At 54.1% G+C, this 12419-nt stretch overlaps 1 protein-coding gene across 1 annotated transcript in view; it reads left to right on the forward strand.

The window, feature by feature from the left end:
* The window catches only part of LOC311327394 (transmembrane protein 163a-like), a gene marked incomplete at its 3' end in the record, with an annotated part of 62035 nt that overhangs the window by 2386 nt on the left and 47230 nt on the right, over window positions 1-12419 (forward strand). The window contains exon 2 of the mRNA XM_084460429.1: window positions 1049-1168. Coding sequence (XP_084316555.1) covers window positions 1049-1168 — 120 coding nt within the window. The remainder of the gene's footprint in view (window positions 1-1048; window positions 1169-12419) is intronic.

The following is a 12419-nucleotide window of genomic DNA, read 5'->3' on the forward strand; positions in this document are numbered from 1 at the left end:
TCTGCCCCCCCTGCTCCTGGTTCTACCAGCTGAGCTATCTGCCCCCCTGCTCCTGGTTCTACCAGCTGAGCTATCTGCCCCCCCTGCTCCTGGTTCTACCAGCTGAGCTATCTGCCCCCCTGCTCCTGGTTCTACCAGCTGAGCTATCTGCCCCCCCCCTGCTCCTGGTTCTACCAGCTGAGCTATCTGCCCCCCCTGCTCCTGGTTCTACCAGCTGAGCTATCTGCCCCCCCTGCTCCTGGTTCTACCAGCTGAGCTATCTGCCCCCCCCCCCCTGCTCCTGGTTCTACCAGCTGAGCTATCTGCCCCCCCTGCTCCTGGTTCTACCAGCTGAGCTATCTGCCCCCCCTGCTCCTGGTTCTACCAGCTGAGCTATCTGCCCCCCCTGCTCCTGGTTCTACCAGCTGAGCTATCTGCCCCCCCTGCTCCTGGTTCTACCAGCTGAGCCATCTGCCCCCCCTGCTCCTGGTTCTACCAGCTGAGCTATCTGCCCCCCTGCTCCTGGTTCTACCAGCTGAGCTATCTGCCCCCCCTGCTCCTGGTTCTACCAGCTGAGCTATCTGCCCCCCCCCTGCTCCTGGTTCTACCAGCTGAGCTATCTGCCCCCCCCCCCTGATCCTGGTTCTACCAGCTGAGCTATCTGCCAGCCCCCTGCTCCTGGTTCTACTGGTTCTGTGTTGTTGTGTTCAGGACTGTGTTCTGATTGGCTCTGTGTTGTTGTGTTCAGGACTGTGTTCTGATTGGCTCTGTGTTGTTGTGTTCAGGTCTGTCTCAGTATTGGTCTGTGTTCTGATTGGCTCTGTGTTGTTGTGTTCAGGACTGTGTTCTGATTGGCTCTGTGTTGTTGTGTTCAGGACTGTCTCAGTATTGCTCTGTGTTCTGATTGGCTCTGTGTTGTTGTGTTCAGGTCTGTCTCAGTATTGCTCTGTGTTCTGATTGGCTCTGTGTTGTTGTGTTCAGGTCTGTCTCAGTAGTGGTCTGTGTTCTGATTGGCTCTGTGTTGTTGTGTTCAGGACTGTGTTCTGATTGGCTCCGTGCTGGTTTGCAGGTCTTCTGGAGAGCAGTATGCGACTGAAACCCCATGAGGCCCAGAGCTACCGCAAGAAGGCTCTGTACGTGTCCTGGGTGTCCATCGTGATCACCATCATCCTGGCCATCGCTGCGTTCAGTGAGTACTCTCATCCTGGCCCTCGCTGCGTTCAGTGAGTACCATCATCCTGGCCATCGCTGCGTTCAGTGAGTACTCTCATCCTGGCCCTCGCTGCGTTCAGTGAGTACTCTCATCCTTGCCCTCGCTGCGTTCAGTGAGTACCATCATCCTGGCCATCGCTGCGTTCAGTGAGTACTCTCATCCTGGCCCTCGCTGCGTTCAGTGAGTACTCTCATCCTGGCCATCGCTGCGTTCAGTGAGTACTCTCATCCTGGCCATCGCTGCGTTCAGTGAGTACTCTCATCCTGGCCATCGCTGCGTTCAGTGAGTACCATCATCCTGGCCATCGCTGCGTTCAGTGAGTACCATCATCCTGGCCATCGCTGCGTTCAGTGAGTACCATCATCCTGGCCATCGCTGCGTTCAGTGAGTACTCTCATCCTGGCCCTCGCTGCGTTCAGTGAGTACTCTCATCCTGGCCCTCGCTGCGTTCAGTGAGTACTCTCATCCTGGCCCTCGCTGCGTTCAGTGAGTACCATCATCCTGGCCATCGCTGCGTTCAGTGAGTACTCTCATCCTGGCCATCGCTGCGTTCAGTGTGTGCATGTGTATGGGTCTTCATATTGGTGATAAAACCAAAACAAGGCCCCTTAGTATTAATATTACCAAAACGTGTTACAATCTCGATTATCTGACTCCATTTTACACGACCTAACAATCTGTGCAAAGGCCGTCACACACCACAATTCACTTCATTTTCCCATTGCCAAGTACATGAAGATCACACCCAGGTGGTGAAGTAAGCAGTGCAGGCTTATAAGCACTCTCTATTGCCCTCTGCTGGTGTGCAACAGTATAGGCTACTCCTAACTGGTCTAAATCTCATGCTATGAAAGGGGACATGCACACACACGCACACACACATATACACACACACACACACGGATGGACGGACACACACACACACACACACGGATGGACGGACACACACGGATGGACGGACAGACACACACACACACGGATGGACGGACAGACACACACACACACACACGCACACACACATACACACACACACGGATGGACGGACACTCACACACACACGGATGGACGGACAGACACACACACACACACACACGGATGGACGGACACACACACACACACACACACGGATGGACGGACAGACACACACACACACACACACGGATGGACGGACACACACACACACACACACACACACGGATGGACGGACACACACACACACACACACACGGATGGACACACAGACACACACACACACATGGATGGACGGACAGACACACACACACACACGGATGGACGGACACACACACACACACACACGGATGGATGGACGGACAGACAGACATGTCACATACTAGAATAATAATAATAATAGAGTTCAGAGCTTGAGGTGTTTAGTGTTTTCTAATGTTAGTATTATTACAGGTTAGTATCGGGGTTAGGTGCATTGTGGGTACAGTACGATTCTCATCAGTTATAGTCGTTATATTCACAACATAGATCAGCTGACTGTCGTGTCGCCACTCACTCACGTGTGTGTTGGTGTGTAATTGCCATGTGGTGAATAAATGTCCTTTGAGGCCCAGAAATCTGTTGGATAGGTCAGAGAGTATGGCTAGGTCAACATGTTTCCCAACCGTGACAGAGTCAGTCATGTGGTTATGTCATGATCTTAGAGCAGGGGTGTCATTTTGGCCTGAATGAGACTCAGTGATAGTGATGGGCAGTCCGACTCTTTTCAAAGATTCGATTCCTTCAAGTTGATACATGTAATGGCGCTGAACCTTTCGAACCTTTTGAGTTTTGATAGTTTTTTTGTGCCCAGTACACCCACGTTTGACAGCTGATCCCACAAAACGTATTTCCGGTGCAAAGAATGCATGCATTACCAGTCAACATGTGTATTTACATTAATAAACATAAAATGTTTGGTGTTCTGCTGTGCGTGCTATTATGTTTATACCTGTAAAGCTAGCAACAATCCAGTTTGACACGGGAGATCGTTCAACTGTTTACTCAAACTCTGCCACACATACTGACAACACACACACATGCACCACACACTACCCAGCAGCTGTGAACTCTGTCAGAGCTGGAACTGGTATGTGCATGACCTGTATGTCAAGGAGGGAGAGAGGACGTGGGCAGTAGTACTCGGACATTCGGTACGTTTATTTTCTCCCGACTCAGCGAGTGGTTGGGGTTCGTTCCTAGCGTCCCTCATAGGTTAGTATCGAGCTCAGGTGCATTGTGGATACAATTATCATCAGATATAGTCGTTATGTTTCACAACACACTGTAGATCAGATGATGACTCATATTTAGGAAGTTTGATCACGTTGGACAGATCAGAGATGGAGTATAGGTCATATATGTGTCCAATCGTGATGAAGTGAGTCATGCCGTTAGGTGGGGAGTCGGAGGGATGCACTACAGGATCTGAGAAGTGCTGGTTTTCTGAAGCCCAGTTCTGCGTGGCTCCTGGGTGCTCTGGAGTACTACTGTACTGTAATACTGTATCTGCTACTGTACACTGAATCCTGGGATTTAGCTGCAAACGGTCAGACATTTAGCTGCGTCTGCTTCACGTTGCCACGACGCAAACCAGAAACTGAAGGGCGCACTTTGCATCTTTATGGGATTTTCTGGATTTCCCAGAATTGAAATAAAATTCTCAGGGGCCCTTCTACTTTTCACACAGAGTTTAGAGTTCCAGGTTATTTACAAGATATGAAACTTTTGATGAATTGTGTCTCTTGAGATATTAGTGCTCATTGCTCATGTCACACCTACAGTAAGCACACAATATGCACAATGGATCTCTGCCCATTGAGATCCATTGTGTACTTAGTTGTGACATGAGCAATGAGCACTAATATCTCAAGAGTGCACAGTCTGTCAAAATGTTGATATGGACCGTTGTATATGATCGCAAATAACTTTATAACAAGACTTATGATGCTAAATACCAAACTCGTCCTTTAAGCATCTTATGGAGAGTTTGGATTGGACGACTCGTTAAGTTTGAAGTCCAGTTCTAGGCTTTTTCGCCTAATGATATTTGCAGGGTTAATGGGGGAGACGGCTGCCCTGCTGCTGAGGTCACTGCTGAGGTCACTGCTGAGGTCACTGGAAAAAGTTCAATTTTACATGAATAGGACATTATCCAGTGGTTGGGGACACCGTGACATTTGGGTTGGGCAATGCCCAGCGAGTAGATCCCCCGCGGTCCACAGACCCCCCGCAGACCACAGTTATAATAGTTTTTCTTTTTTCATTAGTTTTTATTTTTATGTCGTTTTAACTTTTTGTTTTCAATTTCAGTTTAGTTTTGATTAGTTTTAAAGCAGGTTTGCTAGTTTAGTTTAGTTTTTAGTTTTTTGAAAATGCTTAGTTTTAGTTTAGTTTTTATTAGTTTCGGTATTAGTTTTAGTTTTTTATTCTTCTGCGCTAGCCTCGTGAGACCATCCTGATCTCCTGAGCTCACGTTGTTTCACTCCGTGTGAAACAAACCATCTGGCGCACGTCAGGTTACTTCTGCGCAGGGACACAGCTAAAGAACATGGAGGATAGATTTCATATCCACCCAAAATACTAGGCTTATGTATGAAATGAAAAAGACAAAAACTAAAGACATTTTCTCAATAATTGTAGTTTATTTTAGTTAGTTTTGTAAACACACAATACAGTTTTAGTTAGTTATCGTTTTTTGGTAAAGTCTATTTTTTATTTTTTATTTCCGTTCATCGACACCTAGTTCGTTTTTTAGTTAGTTTTCGTAAACTATAATAACCTTGCTGCAGACCCCCCTGGCCCAGGCGTTCCACCGCCAGCACTATAAAACAAAAAAGAGCTTCCATCTCGGGGAAAAATCTAACTCTGCAACTTTCACGCCACATGCCTCATCCATCTCTGTGTGAGGAAGTGCCGATTCGGCAGGCGAGGCGCGAGTGAGGAGGACAGGGCTGCGGTTAGGGGATGTGTCTGAGCAGAGCAGGTCCTCGTTAAGCATCCGCGCTGGAGGCCCTCGAGAGCCACGTTTGCTGCTGTAGGCTTCATTCTGCGCTCACAGAAAAGTCAAGGCCGTTATAAGGACAATCAAACGCATGCACGCCTCGCCTTGCATCGACGCTCGTTGCACGAAAACTGTCATCCTTGGCTGGTTTGTTCCCTGCAGGCTGAGTGGCCTGAATGTCTAATATCTCTATCCTAGGGTCTCATCCTAGGGTCTCATCCTAGGGTCTCATCCTAGGGTCTCATCCTAGGGTCATATCTCTATCCTAGGGTCATATCTCTATCCTAGGGTCATATCTCTATCCTAGGGTCTCATCCTAGGGTCTCATCCTAGGGTCATATCTCTATCCTAGGGTCATATCTCTATCCTAGGGTCTCATCCTAGGGTCTCATCCTAGGGTCATATCTCTATCCTAGGGTCTCATCCTAGGGTCTCATCCTAGGGTCATATCTCTATCCTAGGGTCTCATCCTAGGGTCTCATCCTAGGGTCTCATCCTAGGGTCTCATCCTAGGGTCATATCTCTATCCTAGGGTCTCATCCTAGGGTCTCATCCTAGGGTCATATCTCTATCCTAGGGTCTCATCCTAGGGTCATATCTCTATCCTAGGGTCTCATCCTAGGGTCTCATCCTAGGGTCATATCTCTATCCTAGGGTCTCATCCTAGGGTCTCATCCTAGGGTCTCATCCTAGGGTCTCATCCTAGGGTCTCATCCTAGGGTCATATATCCTAGGGTCTCATCTTAGGGTCTCATCCTAGGGTCTCATCCTAGGGTCTCCTCCTAGGGTCTCATCCTAGGGTCTCATCCTAGGGTCTCATCCTAGGGTCTCATCCTAGGGCCAGAGTGGGGAGGGTAACTCTGGCCAGCCCTCCGGCAGCAGGACCTGTGCGGAATGAGAAATATGAATTCAGTTGACCCCTGCAGCCCGCGTTTGGCCCTCACTTCCTTGCGAGTGGCAGTAGGTGCTGGGCTCAACGAGGGCCTGCTATTGGGCGGGCTGGATGGAGCTGTAATTGTGTTTTCTACGACCCACTTCCTGTCCACTTCCTGCTCTGATGGGGGAAGCTAGCTCCTCCACCGATATCGAGTTTCCTTCCTCCTCCTCCCTGGTGTGTGTGCGTGTGTGTTGTGAGTGTGTTTGTGTGCGTGTGTGTTGTGAGTGTGTGTGTGTGTGTGTAAGTTTGTGTTTTATGGTAGTTAATACTTTGTCTCGGGCAAACACATCTCTTCTGCCTCTCATTCTCTCTACATCTTCAAACGAACACACACACACACACACGCACACAAACACACACTAAAACAAACACAGGCACATGTGCACACACTCATATAAAGTGGTTCCATGTCAAGAACAAATGCCCAGCTTAGCAAACAGTGCTCAGTACAGCATGTTCTCTCCGTCGTACGCGCGCACACCCATTTTCATCAGCTTATCAAAACCAAAATACCTTATTTTGTGTTCATTTAATTCACCACTTCAACTGTCTTCACACTTTAGCCTTTTGCTGTGACCGCTACGAACCAGAGACAATCTAGGCTACCTGAGTGCTTCCCTACGCACCTCTGTACGGAATCAGTGATATCCACGGCAGCGTTCGGCCAGTCAAACATTACCTCTAGATAAACACGGCCTGTGGAAAAGGGCTCCGGATCTGTAGGAACTGCCTGGGTGATCTGACAGATGCTCGCTGACCTTGGAGACCTGTTGATTCTGTACTGTAACCCGATCGCAGGCAGAGGTGAGCGCACTTCCTGGTGTTAGTTTAGTTTAGTGTTTTTGTGATCACACTTTATTCTGAGGCACCCTATACATAGTCTGCAAACGCTCAACGTCCGCCAGGTTAGATTAGGGTTAGTGGATAGTTAGTTGAATGTTTATTGATAGTAAAGCATCTAGACCACATATATGAGTGGCCCCTCAATTGACCATTTCCTTCATACTGTAATGAAGCATTCACACGACTCTGACGGCACATCGTAAAATGGTTTCACCAGGAAGAAACAGAACGGCAGCATTTTTTCATTCCATTCGTGGACGCTGGCAGGTTTTTAGGGGGCGGGAGGTGATGACGTTGATTGATTGATTGATTGATCGATGACGTGTGAAAGTCAGGTCCCCAGACGCTTTCCAGCTTTCCTCGGGAGCCGATTAACAAGCGCTCTGTGGCACATTGTCCGCTCTGAAACGGCAGATTAATTCACACTCGGTTTTAGGCCGGTCAACGCGTGTCTCTCTCTCCCTAGTGGGCGGAGTCCAGACTGGTGTGGAGATGGATTTCCAGACAAAACCAATTTGCATTTACAGTTGTTTGTTTGTTGTACAGAAACGGAACAACTGTTAGGTTTTCAATGTGTTGTTTTTTCATCTCCCTCAAGGTCTTTGCAGATACCGTTTTTACACCCAAATTATGGGTTTACCCGGGTGGCGTGTTTCCATCACTGCTGATCAGAGCTGGAGCTGATAAATACCCATGAGCTTCACCCTGGGATTGAACTCTAACCTTTCCCACTGAAGACAAAAGCCAGATGTAAGTGGTGTTAGTGGGTTTTTTGACCAGTGTAAAAAGGGCTTTACTGTTCAGTCAACGCCGGGGTGCTGTCACTATGACGACGGTCAGTTTGTGATGCTTGAGGCTTCATCTCTTGATGTGGTCTCACACGTAGTAGTGAGAAACCACCACTCCTTCATTTGAATGTCCCTGTGTGTGAGTCAACGTCAACACCCTCTTACAAACCTTGATAACTGCCAAACACACAGTTTATTTTTGTCATCTGAATTTCCTCTGAGGTTCTGGACGAGCCCTCAGCCCACAGTCCGAGGGTCTGCTCCACTCCCAGGGTTGTCTGGGATCTCAGAGCGGTCAGGCAGTCCGGCCTAACTCGAGAGATGATGACACACCGGCCTAACTCGAGAGATGATGACACACCGGCCTAACTCGAGAGATGACGACACACTATTAGCTGGCAGGCTCACTTAGGTTTCCACAATCCTGGATCTTCCTCCTGAGATATGAGACCTTAACCGAGTGAACATTTGACTTTGCCTGTATTTGAGACATTGTGTGAGTGCATTCTTTAGGCTGGTGTGCTGGGTGACTATCATATGATGGGGTTCTGGGGTTGTGAGTGGAGCTGTGGGAGGCAGAGGTCTTCTCGGGTCTAAAATGTGGACCCGAAACCGAGATGGACCCGAGACATTCGTTCCGAGATCCGACTAAATCCGATCTTTTAAAAAAATATATGTATATCGGACCCGATTTTGTCCGAGAGCAGGAGTAGGACAGACCCGAGTCGGATCGGGTATTTTACAGATCCGACAGGCAGTAGTAGCAAGTAGCCTAGTAGCATTAATCTCTCAGGCTGTCACGGCTGTTGGCTTGCATGCTGTTGCATCACAGTTAGATGGAATTTGCGATTTATCCTCTCAATCTCGACAGGATCAATCGCTGTTTCGTCAGACTGTTTTGTGGCAGCATGGAAATGAAACGGCCGTCAATAAATAAGGCTACACAAAGCTGCCGCTAGGTTTGACCTCTTTATATTCATTTTCTTTCAGCTTATTTTTCACAAGGTAGGCTACTGGCGGTGGCTGCCGTGTCTCATAGAAAGTAAGGGGGGTTTGAAAGACATGGCGATAAAGGGTAGAGAAAGAGAGAGCGAGAGAGTAGAGAGGAGGAGATAAAGGGGAGAGAAAGAGAGAGCGAGAGAGTAGAGAGGAGGAGAGTGTGTCGGAGAGAGATGCATCACATATTAATGCATTCAGAGCTGTGCGCTTCTAAAAGCCAAGGCGCCGGCCCCCAAAGAGTCTGCAGGCTAAAAATAACATGTGGAGAGAGAGAGAGAGAGGGGGGGGGGGGGGGTCTCTTCCTCCTCTGTTCCCCCACACTCAGCGGGAACTAGCACAGGGAGGGAGGAGTGGAGGGAGGGGCCGAGGGAGGAGTGGAGGGAGGGAGGAGTGGAGGGAGGGCCGAGGGAGGAGTGGAGGGAGGGAGGAGTGGATGAGGGGGGGTGGAGGGGGGTTCTGGTTGGCAGCGGATGTTGTTTGCCACACTTGGTTCACCTGCCTGCCTGTGGAGGGGCTAGGAGGAGGGAGGAGGTCAGGGAGGGAGGGAGGGAGGGAGGAGGTCAGGGAAGGAGGGAGGGAGGAGGTCAGGGCGGGAGGGAGGAGGTCAGGGAGGAGGGAGGGAGGAGGTCAGGGAAGGAGGGAGGGAGGAGGTCAGGGCGGTGGTGGAGGAGGTCAGGGAGGGAGGGAGGGAGGAGGTCAGGGAAGGAGGGAGGGAGGAGGTCAGGGAAGGAGGGAGGGAGGAGGTCAGGGAGGGAGGGAGGGAGGAGGTCAGGGAGGGAGGGAGGAGGTCAGGGAAGGAGGGAGGGAGGAGGTCAGGGAAGGAGGGAGGGAGGAGGTCAGGGAGGGAGGGAGGGAGGAGGTCAGGGAAGGAGGGAGGGAGGAGGTCAGGGAGGGAGGGAGGGAGGAGGTCAGGGAAGGAGGGAGGGAGGAGGTCAGGGAGGGAGGGAGGGAGGAGGTCAGGGAAGGAGGGAGGGAGGAGGTCAGGGAAGGAGGGAGGAGGAGGTCAGGGAGGGAGGGAGGGAGGAGGTCAGGGAAGGAGGGAGGGAGGAGGACAGGGAGGGAGGGAGGGAGGGAGGAGGTCAGGGAGGGAGGGAGGGAGGGAGGAGGTCAGGGCGGTGGTGGAGGAGGTCAGGGAAGGAGGGAGGGAGGAGGTCAGGGAGGGAGGGAGGGAGGAGGTCAGGGCGGGAGGGAGGGAGGAGGTCAGGGAAGGAGGGAGGGAGGGAGGAGGTCAGGGCGGTGGTGGAGGAGGTCAGGGCGGGCGGGAGGGAGGGAGGAGGTCAGGGAAGGAGGGAGGGAGGAGGTCAGGGAGGGAGGGAGGGAGGAGGACAGGGAAGGAGGGAGGGAGGAGGTCAGGGAAGGAGGGAGGGAGGAGGTCAGGGAGGGAGGGAGGGAGGGAGGAGGTCAGGGAAGGAGGGAGGGAGGAGGTCAGGGAAGGAGGGAGGGAGGAGGTCAGGGAGGGAGGGAGGGAGGAGGTCAGGGAGGGAGGGAGGGAGGGAGGAGGTCAGGGAGGGAGGGAGGGAGGGAGGGAGGAGGTCAGGGCGGGCGGGAGGGAGGGAGGAGGTCAGGAAGGAGGGAGGGAGGGAGGAGGTCAGGGCGGTGGTGGAGGAGGTCAGGGCGGGCGGAGGGAGGGAGGAGGTCAGGGAAGGAGGGAGGGAGGAGGTCAGGGAGGGAGGGAGGGAGGAGGACAGGGAAGGAGGGAGGGAGGAGGTCAGGGAAGGAGGGAGGGAGGAGGTCAGGGCGGGCGGGAGGGAGGGAGGAGGTCAGGGTAGGAGGGAGGGAGGGAGGAGGTCAGGGCGGTGGTGGAGGAGGACAGGGAAGGAGGGAGGGAGGAGGTCAGGGAAGGAGGGAGGGAGGAGGTCAGGGAGGGAGGGAGGGAGGAGGTCAGGGAAGGAGGGAGGGAGGGAGGAGGTCAGGGAAGGAGGGAGGGAGGAGGACAGGGAGGGAGGGAGGGAGGAGGTCAGGGAGGGAGGGAGGGAGGGAGGGAGGAGGTCAGGGAGGGAGGGAGGAGGTCAGGGAAGGAGGGAGGGAGGAGGTCAGGGAGGGAGGGAGGAGGTCAGGGAAGGAGGGAGGGAGGAGGTCAGGGAAGGAGGGAGGGAGGGAGGGAGGAGGTCAGGGAGGGAGGGAGGAGGTCAGGGAGGGAGGGAGGGAGGAGGTCAGGGAAGGAGGGAGGGAGGAGGTCAGGGAGGGAGGGAGGGAGGAGGACAGGGAAGGAGGGAGGGAGGAGGTCAGGGAAGGAGGGAGGGAGGAGGTCAGGGAAGGAGGGAGGGAGGAGGTCAGGGAGGGAGGGAGGGAGGGAGGAGGTCAGGGAAGGAGGGAGGGAGGAGGTCAGGGAAGGAGGGAGGGAGGAGGTCAGGGAGGGAGGGAGGGAGGAGGTCAGGGAGGGAGGGAGGGAGGGAGGAGGTCAGGGAGGGAGGGAGGGAGGGAGGGAGGAGGTCAGGGCGGGCGGGAGGGAGGGAGGAGGTCAGGGTAGGAGGGAGGGAGGAGGTCAGGGAGGGAGGGAGGGAGGGAGGAGGTCAGGGAAGGAGGGAGGGAGGAGGTCAGGGAAGGAGGGAGGGAGGAGGTCAGGGAGGGAGGGAGGGAGGAGGTCAGGGAAGGAGGGAGGGAGGGAGGAGGTCAGGGAAGGAGGGAGGGAGGAGGACAGGGAGGGAGGGAGGGAGGAGGTCAGGGAGGGAGGGAGGGAGGGAGGGAGGAGGTCAGGGAGGGAGGGAGGAGGTCAGGGAAGGAGGGAGGGAGGAGGTCAGGGAGGGAGGGAGGGAGGAGGTCAGGGAAGGAGGGAGGGAGGAGGTCAGGGAGGGAGGGAGGAGGTCAGGGAAGGAGGGAGGGAGGGAGGAGGTCAGGGAGGGAGGGAGGGAGGAGGTCAGGGAAGGAGGGAGGGAGGAGGTCAGGGAAGGAGGGAGGGAGGAGGTCAGGGAGGGAGGGAGGGAGGGAGGAGGTCAGGGAAGGAGGGAGGGAGGAGGTCAGGGAAGGAGGGAGGGAGGAGGTCAGGGAGGGAGGGAGGGAGGAGGTCAGGGAGGGAGGGAGGGAGGGAGGAGGTCAGGGAGGGAGGGAGGGAGGAGGTCAGGGAGGGAGGGAGGAGGTCAGGGAAGGAGGGAGGGAGGAGGTCAGGGAAGGAGGGAGGGAGGAGGTCAGGGAGGGAGGAGGTCAGGGAAGGAGAGAGGGAGGAGGTCAGGGAAGGAGGGAGGGAGGAGGTCAGGGAGGGAGGGAGGGAGGAGGTCAGGGAGGGAGGGAGGGAGGAGGTCAGGGAAGGAGGGAGGGAGGAGGTCAGGGAGGGAGGGGGGTCAGGGAAGGAGGGAGGGAGGAGGTCAGGGAAGGAGGGAGGGAGGAGGTCAGGGAGGGAGGGAGGGAGGAGGTCAGGGAAGGAGGGAGGGAGGAGGTCAGGGAAGGAGGGAGGGAGGGAGGAGGTCAGGGAAGGAGGGAGGGAGGAGGTCAGGGAGGGAGGGAGGGAGGAGGTCAGGGAAGGAGGGAGGGAGGAGGTCAGGGAGGGAGGGAGGGAGGAGGTCAGGGAAGGAGGGAGGGAGGGAGGAGGTCAGGGAGGGAGGGAGGAGGTCAGGGAGGGAGGGAGGAGGTCAGGGAAGGAGGGAGGGAGGAGGTCAGGGAAGGAGGGAGGGAGGAGGGGAGGGGAGGGAGGGAGGGAGGGAGGAGGGAGGG

Source organism: Borostomias antarcticus, assembly GCF_949987555.1.
Source record: "Borostomias antarcticus genome assembly, chromosome: 32".
NCBI classification, from domain to species: domain Eukaryota; kingdom Metazoa; phylum Chordata; class Actinopteri; order Stomiiformes; family Stomiidae; genus Borostomias; species Borostomias antarcticus.